This window comes from Sorex araneus, chromosome 3 (assembly GCF_027595985.1).
Source record: "Sorex araneus isolate mSorAra2 chromosome 3, mSorAra2.pri, whole genome shotgun sequence".
Taxonomy (NCBI): domain Eukaryota; kingdom Metazoa; phylum Chordata; class Mammalia; order Eulipotyphla; family Soricidae; genus Sorex; species Sorex araneus.
Window position 1 is genome coordinate 167021009 of NC_073304.1, and position 12584 is coordinate 167033592.

The 12584-nt window shown below is 48.8% G+C and overlaps 1 protein-coding gene across 5 annotated transcripts in view; it reads right to left on the reverse strand.

Annotated features, from left to right (window-relative positions):
* Window positions 1-1178: 1178 nt before the first annotated feature.
* The window catches only part of USP28 (ubiquitin specific peptidase 28), a 59058-nt gene continuing 47652 nt past the window's right edge, over window positions 1179-12584 (reverse strand). For 3 of the 5 annotated variants that reach the window (XM_055130455.1, XM_055130454.1, XM_055130458.1), the window contains 10 exons: window positions 11583-11777; window positions 10859-10995; window positions 10460-10642; window positions 9186-9281; window positions 8191-8369; window positions 7982-8060; window positions 6674-6753; window positions 5849-5972; window positions 4460-4655; window positions 1179-2487 (listed from right to left, as the gene is read on the reverse strand). In XM_055130455.1, the coding sequence (XP_054986430.1) occupies window positions 2312-2487; window positions 4460-4655; window positions 5849-5972; window positions 6674-6753; window positions 7982-8060; window positions 8191-8369; window positions 9186-9281; window positions 10460-10642; window positions 10859-10995; window positions 11583-11777 (1445 nt within the window). In that variant the 3' untranslated portion in view covers window positions 1179-2311. The remainder of the gene's footprint in view (window positions 2488-4459; window positions 4656-5848; window positions 5973-6673; window positions 6754-7981; window positions 8061-8190; window positions 8370-9185; window positions 9282-10459; window positions 10643-10858; window positions 10996-11582; window positions 11778-12584) is intronic. The other 2 variants (XM_055130457.1, XM_055130456.1) reach the window with 1 other exon arrangement.

A 12584-nucleotide genomic window follows, 5' to 3' on the forward strand; every position in this document is an offset into this window, starting at 1 on the left:
CACGGCCCACCTAAGTCCAGTCCCTGGCACCATGAATGGTCCCTCAAGGACCACCTGAGAGCAAAGAGAGCAAAGTCAGGAGTAACCCATAAGTACTGTCAGGTACAATCTACCCTCCCCCCACAAATATGGGCAAAAATAAGGAAAAGCAAAACAGAGTTCTTGGAAAAGATCAACTTCCTGGAAATTCTAACACCCTCCCCCCCCAAAAAAAAGAAGCCACAGAGTATCAATAATGAAAAAAGAGATCAGGAATATCCTATAAACACATCAAGAGCTGGAGAAATAGCTCAACAGGCTGGTTCTGTATGCTATGCATGCAGGTGGTCTGGGTTCAATGCCCAGTGTACCCCATAGTCCTAAGCACATACATAATATATAATTATAAAATATATAATGAATATATAATATATATTATTGGGCTGGAGCAATAGCACAGTGGCCCACCTGGGTTCGATTCCTCCACCCCTCTCGGAGAGCCTGGCAAGCTACCGAGAGTATCTCGCCCACACGGCAGAGCCTGGCAAGCTACCTGTGGCGTATTCGATATGCCAAAAATAGTAACAAGTCTCACAATGGAGATGTTACTGGTGCCCGCTTGAGCAAATCAATGAGCAACGGGATGATAGTGACAATATGTATTATTATAAACTTTTTGTCTTCATTTCTAATAATTTTTCAAAACGGACACAGCAGGGACCAGTGTGATAGTCCAGCATGTAGGACTCTTGCCTTATACGTGGCCAATCCAGGTTTGAACCCCAGCGGTCCATGTGGTCCCCGAGTCTGCCAGGAGTGGCCTCTGAGCAGTCAGGAGTGATTCCTGAACACAGAGTCAGGGGTAAGCCCTGAACACAAGATGTGGCTCAAAACCAGTGTTGTTATTGTTTTTTTAACAGAAGGAAATTAAAAGGCCAATCTGTCCCATGAATATGCAAAACTCTTACGTGGGCTGGAGCAAGAGCAGTGCATACACAAGACCTAGGTTCAGTATCCGACACTGCAGCCCCTGAGAGCTCCCAGGAAAGACCTCTGAGCACTGCAGGTGTGGCCCCAAACTAAAAAAATCACACAAACAAAAATCCCTTGTCTATTTTTAAATGTGTTTAACAATAACGAAAAAAAAATGTATTTAACCTGTGCACATATTAAATAAAGTTCATCCTGCACGCTGAAAGTAAAACAAATACTTTTATTGCACATTTATAAAATCTGCATAGTTATGTAGAAGTGTTCTTCCCTCCCACGTTTCCCTCAGGAATCTGAAAATTTGGCTAAGACACAACATCCAATCTGAAGCCTTGTACAAATGGTCAAACAGGTTATTTCTCTCTCTACATATACATATATATATATTTGTGTATATATATATATATTCTTTTTACAAACCCACACCCCTTTATTTTTTTTTCAAGGCAAAAACCAAAAACAAAACAAAAGTTAAAAAACAAAACAAAAATAAAAAACAAAACAAGGGGTGGGGCCATCAAAAATGTTACTCTGTGGCCAGCAATAGCCTCTGACACATCCCTCAAGATCCGCAGATGCTGGAAAAGTTTACCTTTTTAGGGTAACCTTTTGGGTTAACAAAATGCTCAAAGTTAGTCAAGTTTCACGATGCTAGTCCACCTAGTAATACTTCCCTTCCTTTCGGCCAGGACTGGGTATGAGGTTCTCTGGTTATTTAAAAACATCAAGTGAGGAGAAAAGGGAGAGATGGTTTGCTGGCGACTCGGCAGCAGCTTCTCGCCACGGGAATCTCAGCTGCCAGACCACGGTTTAAGACGGGGCGTGGTTAGCACCTCACTCGGGGCACAGCCTGTCGGCTCCTGTCAAGAGCCAGTGGAGGCTTCTCGCTCGCCGTCTTGCAGCCGCCGGCCCCCTCAGTTTGACAGTTGTCCACCGTGGTACCTCGGAGCTGTCCATTTGGGCTGGGTTCTGATGCAGGCTTCTGCAGGCAGAAATCTTAATGCTGGAAGGAGGATTCTTTTCTTTAAATGGCAAGAGGTGTGGAGAGCCCAAGCTTGTGTGTAGGTGCCAGAGGCCTTTCCGGCCTTCAGGCATGATTCAAGACCTTATACAGCGCTGGTTCCTGCCTTTCCAGTCCCTTCCATTGTACTGCTTACATGATTCTGTGTTGGGAAAGCACGAGTGTACTTTCAATCCGTCGCACACAGGGCGTGGCTGGGGTCTGGACAGGAATCTCCCTTTTCCACCTAATCCCTTTCCCGAGGTTAATACGCTGTCCACAGACTTCCGGGCAATAGGCAGGCGACCACAGACCGGGACGGGGCCCCCAGCAGGTGGGGGCTTACTTCACTGTCACTGTTGAGACCCCCTGAATGGACTCCATGACTGCGGCAAATCGGCTGCAAAGGTCATAGGGGGAATTGGGTCGGATGGTTGGAGGCTCCTTCAAGACAATGATTTCTGTGGAAGGATCGAGAAGCCTGGGCAGAAACTCCCCTAAGCACAGCTGCAGATTTTCTGTGGGAGGAAAATTTTTTGATGGTTACACACACAGGCACATGGATGTGAATAAAAGTAGTTCAGTCTGCAATCGTACTGGGAGGTCCTCTGCACACCCACTGCCCAACCCCAAAGGTCAAATGTCACTCTGGACATCAAAGTGTGATTCCTTCAGGCTCAACACAGACCTATCGGCTCGGGTCATTGCCTGCAGCCATGTGACTGGTGACAGAATAACCTGACAGAGCACTTCTCTACAGAAAGGTCCTCTGATCAGTTGGGCGTTTAAAACTTGAGAAAGAGCCAGACGGCACAGGAGGGGAGGTGCTTGCCTTGTTTGTGGCTGAACCGAGTTTGATCCCAAACACCTGGGCACGGTCAGAAATGATCCCAGAGTGCAGAGCCAAGAGTAAGCCCTGAGCACTGCTGGATGTAGCCCCCCCCCATTACTTTGGTGCAACATTGAAAAGGGGTAGAATGCATTCCAAGTATGTTTGAGGACCTGCGTGTGATCCCCAGCACCAGGAGGCCCCCTTCAGCCCCCCTGAGCACAGCAGCAAGATCTCTGGGACCATAAGCATGCTGGGGAGGGTACCCCACCAAATGCATATGAGGCAGTGAATAGGAGACCCTGCACCATAGACACAATCAAAGGCTACTTTCTTTCAAGTGATTCCTAAGTCGCAGGGTGGACCCCAGCAGCATCAAGGAAATGTTCTCTGTCACACGTGAAAAAAGAAAACGGAAAATATTAAGTGGAAATCTGTAGCTACTAATTATTTTTAGAACATTTCAACATATAGAACTTTTCAACAAATCTTAGAACCCTGAAAGTTGCAACATGTCAGGAGACTAGCTTAACCTCACCGACAAGGAAATTCAATTGGAACACACACCAGTTTTCCAAAACTATCAAACACACATAAAAAGAACTGTGTGTCCTCTCCAAAATGCTGTGGGAAAGCAGAGACATTCCACGGTTTTCAATCTTGAAGACATGGCTGATAATAACAACTCTGTCTTGAAACTTCCAAGTCATAGGAGATTCAGTTCTGGCAACATGGGGTAATGTGGGTGCAGAAGTGGGCCTGCGGGCCTGCTCCCTCTGGGTGAGTGCCGGAGGTGCACAGAGGGTCGTGCATGCTGGGGCTGGGAACACAGTTTCAGCATGCAAAATAGACACACTGATTCTCTGAGCTTTTTGTTTTTGGGCCACACCTGGCAATGCTCATGAATTACACCTGGCTCTGCACTAAGGAATCACTCCTGGCAGTGCTCAGGGGACCATATGGGAAGCTGGGGACCAAACTCTTGTCGGCGAGCTGTACTATCGCTCTGGCCCTATATTGTGTCATTTTTAGTATTTGGTTTTAGGGACACACCCAGTGGAACTGAAAAGCTATTCCTGAGACCAGGCGTTGCCAGTGACCAAATCCAGCCCCCTGCATGCAAAACATGATCTGAGCTACCTGTGCTAATATATATATATATATATATATATATATATATATATGTATATATATATATATTAGTATGTCATTACCAGGCAGTGCTCAGGACTTACTCCTGGACCCATACTCAGTAGATCACTCCTGGCAGGGTTTGGGGACCATATGTCATGCCAGAGGCAAGTAAGGCAAGATACAGTACTTGTTATACCCTCTCTCCAAGCCTGAAGTGTAGTTTTTGACTATAAAACCAGTTAGATATTGGCAGATGAAATAAGTTTGGATAGCAGTGATGTTTTATTTCTGGCTGGCTGTGCAGGTGCTTCAGTGGGTACCAAGGCGGTAATGGGGGGCTTAGCGGGAAGAGAACCAGACTTCCCTCCCTTACTTTGTGGACAGCGGGTTCACTATTAGGTCACACAAGTGAGGATGTGTGTCTCTTAAAAAAAAAAACAGACAGCTGGTCTGCTGTGGGAAACGAGCGCAATTTCTAGAATCCCGAAGAGCCCTGAGATGATTACAAGTGCCCAGCAATGACAGACCTGCAATATCTTGCCCCAGGTAAGAGCACCAATGGTTCCTCATGATCTCGATGGCGTCCAGGTCGTCCTTGGAGATGTCATTATTAATGATGAGGTGAATGCAGGGAATGATCAGCTCGTTCATCACGTTAATGCCCTCTGTGACCGAGTGCTCATCATTCGTTTCAAAGAGAGAAGCCGCTTTAGCATTCAGCTCCTATGGATGAAACGCAGAGTTAGAAGAAAAACAGCTATTGGTAAGAGCATAAACAAGTGGGAGATTTATTTTATTTTACGTTTGCTTTTTGGGCCAGACCCGGTGATGGCTCTGATGGCTCTGCAATCAGGAGTTACTCCTGGAGTGCTCAGGGGACCATATGGGATGCCGGGGATCGAACTCGGGTCAGCCGCACGCAAGGCAAGCGACTTACCCGACTTACCCGCTATACTATCGCCAGGGCCCCTCCCTGTATATCACTAGTGTTGGTGGGGCCAGGGCGATGGCTCAGAGGATTCTGTATCTGCACAGCCTCAGGTTCAAACCCCAGCACATTATTTGCACACCAGCACCACTGGGTGTGGCTGTGATAATCCCAGAGGCCTGAATACCATCTTCCCAGACACCTCTGGGTCTGGCCCCTACAAAAACATTAAACCAACTGGTGGGCCAGAGAGATAGTACAGGGTGCTCAGGGCTTCCTCCGGCTCTGCACTCAGGAATCACTCCTGGCAGTGCTCACGGGACTACATGGGATGCTGGGGATCGAACCTGGATCGGCCACATGCAAGGAGAGCCCCTGACCTGCTGTACTACTGCTTCAGCCCCTGTCTGTGAAGTTACTGTTGAGGAGAAACCTAAAAGCTGTGGGAGACCCTTTATTTCTTCCTTGCGGTCTAACTTCCCTTTTAGGTCACATCAGCACCAGGCGGTCGACAGAGCATCCCCGGATCTGCACCGGCTCTGAGGCGATCACAAGCCTCATTCCTCTCCCTCAGTGTATGGCACGACTGCGATGAGCACGCTTACGAGCTCCTCCTCCAGCAACTTCCAGATCCTCCACACCAGGCCCCACCGCACTGGGCGGCCCCGAACCGCCGAGTCTGGAAAGCTGCCCCCACTTCCACCCACTTTTATTTTTTTTGGCTTTTTGGATCACACCCGGCGATGCTCAGGGTTTACTCCTGGCTCTGCACTCAGGAATTACTCCTGGTGGCGCTCCAGGGACCGCATGGGGATGTGGGGGATCAAACCCAGGTCCGCCACATGCAAGGCAAATGAGCTCCCTGCTCTACTACTGCTCTGGCCCCACTCTTTGTTTTATTGATCACTCCCATTATTTTGTTTTTCCAAGGGCAGCAATAAACACAACCCGGGAAGAGGTGCGCTGAGGCTGTACGAACGGCACCGACCAGGAGGCACTTCCGGCGGTACAAGGCGATGACGGACTCCTTGACGCCCCGCCGGGGGCCCTTCAGCAGCAGCGCTGCGTTGCTCTGGTAGGCGTACACCAGGTAGGACAGCGCCTCTTGGTACCTGAGAAGATGGAGAACAACAGCTCAGGCCGCCTTGGCCAGCACCTGGGACATCAACCTCGTTCCAACCAGTCCTGCATTCCACTATGGCTACAGAGCAGAGTCAAGCACAATACAGAGAAAGAAGAAAGGGAGGCAGGAGGCAGCCTGGGGCAAAGGGGCAGCCAGGCCCAGCTCTTCGACAAATTGTTTGGGGGCCACACCTGGTGATGCTCAGGGGTTACTGCTAGCTCTACACTCACTACTGGCAGTGCTTGGGGGACCTTATGGGATGCCGGGGATCAAACCCAGGTCAGCGGCATGGAAGGCAAATACCCTTCCCGCTGCACTATCGCTCTGGCCCCAGCTCTTCAACAAACTCACCAAAAAAGCATAGGCATGCTATGAAACACCCTCTGAGTTTCATTCCCCCTCACCTCCACTTAAACAGGACAGTTGGTATTTTATTGAAGTCTTTACCAACTCAAAAATTGTTTTCTTTTTAAAAATTACTCTTTACATATTACACACAAAAAAATTTGGTCGTTCTATCTCTTTCCTGATAAACCTATTACTATGTGAAGGAAGGAGAACAAAAGTCATGCAACACTGGGACAAAGCAGAGACACAGGGGTAAACGGGCTAAGGAGCATGATGCATTGCTGTGATGAGTAAGAGTCCTGGGCAGCACCACTGACTGGGGGCATAAAAAGGTCAACATACTTTCCTTTCTGATAGAGCTCCAGGCCTGTGAGCAGATATACAGACACCTTTCGAAATAAACTATAATCTTCATGCCACTTCTGCAAAGGAAAACAATCACAATTAGGGATTACAAGAATAAGGAATTTTTACACTTTCTACCATAGTAAGTTTTTTTTTTTTTCCCATTTCAAATCCAGAACCCAAGCACACAAGGCACACACTTTCACCATGAGCCACAGTCCAGCTAGTCCAATAAGACAAAGTTTTTTGAGAACACATGGCCAGGTTTGATCCCTGGCAACCCATAAGGTCCCCCAAACACATGGCCAGATGCAAAAGCAATAAACGCAAACTTTTCAGATTAAAAATGCACTCAACATTTTGGGACAAGAGTCCAATCTTAAATTTCAAAATTCTGTAACTGTGAAACAGAAGATACTTTTGTTTTTGTGCCATCCCTGGCAATGCGCAGGGGTTACTCTTCGCTCTGCTCTCAGGTGATGCTTGAGGAACCAACCGTATGGGATGCCAGGAATTGAACTGGGGTCGACAGGATGCAAAGCAAAAGCTGTAACCACTGTACTAATGCTCTGGCCCTAGAAGATTTATTTTCATTGAAGTTTTAAATTTATTAGCTTCTATTATATAAAGAGCAATAGCACAGTGGATAGGGCATTTTGCCTTGCACACGGCTGACCCGGGTTCGATTCCTCCATCCCTCTCGGAGAGCCAGCAAGCTACCGAGTATCCCGCCTGCACGGCAGAACCTAGCAAGCTAAATGTGGCGTATTCAATATGCCAAAAACAGTAACAAGTCTCACAATGGAGACATTACTGGTGCCCGCTCGAGCAAATTGACGAACAATGGGATGACGGTGCTACAGTGCTACTATATACAAGGTGTGTATATAGTAGCACCATATATATATATATATATATATATATATATATATATATATATAAAACCTCTCTATATAGCCCTTCCTTTTGGCGCCCATACCCGGCTGTTCTCAGGGTACGCTGCGTGGTACTGGTGTGTTTCTAATCCAGGTCTGCTGTGTGCAAGCCCACACCTTATCTACTGAATTCTCTCCAGCCCTGAAGAATACTATTTTCTAAGACAAGGCTGAAGTAGGTATTGAAGGGCTGATTCTGAGAGAAGGAGAGTAAAGGGGCAGCTGTTTTACAGATTTTATCCATTCTTATGTCCAGTTGGTATAAACTAGGAAGTGTAGGGTCAGGCAAGAGGGCAAACCCGATGACAGGCAATGGTCAGGTTTGCCCCAGGCACTAACATTTCACCGGGGCAGATGCCAAAGGCTTTACCTTATACTCCTCCATATTCATGTCATCTGGACCAATCTCCTTCAGTTTCGCTTGTGCCACCTTCATGATACTGATGGACCTGCTCGGGACAAAGTGCAGACGGCAGTGAGACACGGTCAGTCTGCCCATAGAGACAGCAGAACTGAGCCCGGGAAGGTGGGGGGCGGGGGTATGGGGGGGTCCGACTTGCCGCCGCATTTCCTTCTTACCTTTCGTCATAGCTAAGGTTTTTATCTGCAAACTGTTCCAGAAGGGTCCGCTCCACTACCCGTTTGGGCGCTTCATTCTGGAAGAAGTAGACGAGCACGTGCTGGAGGCGGGGATCACTGTGAGACGCGGGGGTCTCCCTGGCCAGCTGGTAGAGCCTGGCGTACTCCTCGTGGAAGGCCTGTCAGAGACACACGTGGCGGTCAGAGGAGGTGGCGCTGAGGGCGGCTTCTGCACATGGGGAGCAACAGCCAAAGGCCGGAGAGGCCTCCTGGACTCCAAAAACACTAAGAAACATCAGACTGAGGCGACTTCAGAACTTTTACAACCACGGTCTGTAAGCAGTGAAATTCCTCTACCACTCAGGCACCGGAGATACTTCTACACTCATTAGCACTTCTAACAAAGTTCTCAAAATCATAACAAAAATTAAAAACAGAACAAAACAAAACCAAAAAAACACTGCATAAATGCAGTGGATCCATCCAAGTAACCTCCAATTTGATTTTATATAAGTATCTTGACAAAACAAACAAATAAACCACGGCCTACTGTCTTATGCTGTGGCACCCAACTTACCAAGGCAATGTCTCATTCACAGCCTTAATAATAGACATTTCCTGGGACTGGCGTGATAGTGCAGCGGGTAGGGTGCTTGCCTTGCACACGGCTGACCCGGGTTTGATCCCCAGCATCACATATGGCCCCCCAAGCACCGCCAGGGGTAATTACTGAGTGCATCGCCAGGTGTGACCCAAAACGCAAAAAAAAAAAAAAAAAAGACATTTCCCAAGGCCAGCAAGAGCCAGGGCTTGGGTTGGCACAGGAGGGCAGTGCCCAACCCCTGCCCCCCAGAGGAGCAGCCATCGAGATGTGGCAGACGAGACATGGTGTATCTGCTTTCCACGAAGACCGTTTTCCACCCCACTCGTCACCACCTAACGGCCTTACTGTCTCTACGTGGTACAAGGGATTAAAAGGGAAAAGTCAGAGGTACCTTAATAAGCCCTGCTTCAGACCCGTCCCGGTCAAAGGTCGGCCGGGCTTTAGCTATTGCCAGGATGACCCCTTGCATGGCGGGGCTCAGCATCACCTGCCACAGGAGGGCACACAACACAGAGAAAAAGGAGAGAGAAACACAGGTTCAAAAGGAGACAGCGGAAGAGACAGGTGAGCAGGGGCTGGGGGCAGCGGAGCTGCGGCTTGTCGGCCAGCAGCTGCGGCTGGTGAAGCTTCCCACACTCCCGCCCCCCTTCACGCTCCAGCCCGTCCCACTACGCAACACGCAGGACCTCCCCCAGACTGGCGCGTCCCCGCGCTCTCTAATTTTGAGGATAAAGAAAGACACCCGTCTAAAAATAGCTCCCATATGGCACTGCAGAAGCAGCGAGTGAAATTATAGCTCTCGGGGAGGTAGTGTCTGTGGCGAGAATGCCAAACTTGCTCCACGGTTTCGGAGCAACAGCCCAAGGGCGCAACTACCCTAGAGATTTACTAGCAGGAATTTATGATATTGAAAAGTCTCGAGGGTCGGAGAGGTTGTGCAGAGTTAAGGTCCTTGCACTGCACACGGCCACCCCAGGATCAACCCCAGGCACCACATATGGGTCCCTAGGAACTGCCAGGAATGATCCCTGAGCAGGAATAAGCCCTGAGCACCAATGGGTATGGCCCCTAGAAGCACTAATAAAGTAATAACCTTTTAATGACATAGTCTTAACTATGTCCCCCAAGAAGAACTAAAAATCTAAAGGAAAGGTCTCATGGTCATCTTTGCGCAGGGACAAACGCAAAGCAAATGAATGACTAGTGGGTGGGTTGACAGCTTCTTCCCAGGGGTTCAGAATGAAAACAGCCACCTCTGTCATGTTTGTTTTGCTCACAACTGAGACCTTTATTTATGTTCAAAGGGGGTTAACAATGGACCAACATGACCCAAGACAAAAAAAACCAACCCCAAATCATTCTTCACTTAAAACAAAAGGCAATTTGGGGCCCTGAATTCTCAAAGGAATGAAATTCTACCTTTCTGAGTCATCGAGACTCTGGGCAGGTACTGGGAGAAGCCCACAGCGTGGGAACAGGCAATTTTTAAAAAACCAATTGTAATGGAAGTCAAAAGCAGACAAGGCCCACCAGCCCATTATTTGTTTCAGTGAGAGAATATTAACTATTCCCAGACACCTTAAAAAAAAAAAAAGAGGCGGAGTCACAAGAGACGGGAACATCAGACCGACAGGGGAGAGCTGGGCCCTGCACTCAGGGCCGTACCTCCTCATCATAGCCGTCTGCATCGGATCTAACCAGAATCCGCCCCACACTGGGGATTTCGACTTCAGAGACCTCGGAATTAGGCTCAGCCACAGGCTCTGCGCCAGCAGCCTCGGGGGGCTGCTCTGACGGCTCTGCAAGCTTTTCCGGGGACCTGGGCTGTGTGGGGTCGGTTTCCTCACGCTGTGGCCGCAGAGAGTGGAAAAGAGAGAAAGAGATAAAGAGAGAGAGAGAGGAGAGAGAGAAAGGGGGGCTGGTTAAATGCAGCAGAGACAGGGGAGTCACAGAACAATGAGACAACAGTGGAGTCAGTCTGTCCATCTGTCTGTCCACCCGTCCGTTCGTCTATCCACTCATCCATCCATCCATCCGTCCACCCACCCATCTGTCAGTCCGTACCTCACTCAGGGCTGCTTCCACCCCGCTCTTCTCGTAGGCGCGGGCGGTGTTGGCAATGGCCTGGGCCGTCTGCTCCTTCACGATCACTGCGTGCTCCGACGACAGGCAGCGAGCCCCATGAGAGGTGACGGCCGGCTCTGGGAAAGAAGGGCACAGAGGAGTGAGCCCCGAGGACGCTGTGAGAGGTGAGCTGCAGGGACACGCAGTCTAACATGCCCGCCTCCTAGCAAGCCTTGAAACAAGAAGAAAAACAAATCCCAACCAGAATCCCCCTCAAACGAGCGACAGAAACAGCTACTTGAGCAAGCAGCCAATCAGCCGGTCAATGTTCAACGTGTTCCCAACTTTGTCCACTTTCTCTGTGCCAAGACGGCCTTCTATGAACAACCAGCTTGTAGGAAGGCACCTTGACACAACTCCTTCCATCAAGTGCGTGTGGGAGGGGAGGTCGGGGGGCGGTCGAGGTTACAGACACCCCTACTAATTCTAACATGGTTTCCCCAAAACAATCTGGGAAGTAAGGAAAAAAACGAAACAGAGTGAAAGGCCCGGTAATGAGTTTTCCTGACAAGCCTTTCCCCTCGTCTGAAACCAGATTCGAAAGCCACAGCTCTCTCTGGATGACTGCTCAACCGACTACACCGGAACCCCATTTACAGACTGGGGCTGCCTCATCCGGGGCTGGCCAGGGCGCCCGGCCTTGGCAGACAGTCTTCTCAGATACCTTGTGATGGAGAGAAGTCCTGTGAGGCCGAGTTGGCTGAGGATTCCATCTGAGGGATCTTGCAGGACTGCTCTTCCTCCCACTCCTCTATTTCCTGCTCAAACCTCCAGTTGTCCTCCTGAATGTAATGCTTCAGTTCCACAGACAGAGCTTCCACTTCTCCCGCCATCTGGTCTGCTTCTTTCCTAGCTGCATCTGAGGAAAGAACAACGGAGTTAAAGTGGGGTCCGAGCCATCCAGCCAACGGTCACGGGAATCCAACGGGTCCTTTCTAGAAAGAAAATTTGACAGTCTTCTCTTTGACACCCAATGAAATCACATACACACATACATGACCCCCAGAAACACTGACAATATAAAGCCAGCAGTCATAAAGCACCAGTAATACACAGTCCCTGGCATGTTGGGAAATAGCAGTCACTGAACACCTGTTGAATGAATGAATGACCAAATGAATGAAATCAAAAGCAAGGAATTAGAAAAAGGGCCAATCACTGTCCAGGTAATAAGAATGAACTAAATAAACATTTCTTAAGAGATTCAGAAAATCATGGGGCTGGAGCGGCAATACGGCAGGTAGGGCATGTGCCTTGCACGTGGCCAACCTGGGTTTGAACCTAGGCACCCTATATGGGCTCTCTCTAAGCGCAGAGCCAGGAGTACCAGCCCGGAGCACTGCTGGGTGTATCCCCCGCAAAAACAAAAGAAATTCAGAGAATCCATTAGGTCTAGTGAAGTTTTAAACCATCCAGGTTTATCAATGGGACTACTGGCACCTATCATTGATAAAAATATCCTTCTAAGAGAGTTAGGGATGATTTTCAAGACTTTGTGCTGCCTTGAGTTTCGCACACTTGAGTGCTAACAGAGGCATTTGATATAATTAGGTGGCCAATGACACCCTTGCTCATTCAAAGCTTTGAATGAAAACCGTTAACGACATATTAGGTTCCATTTCTAACCTTGCAACCAACCAACAGCAAACAGAAAAACAACAGGAGA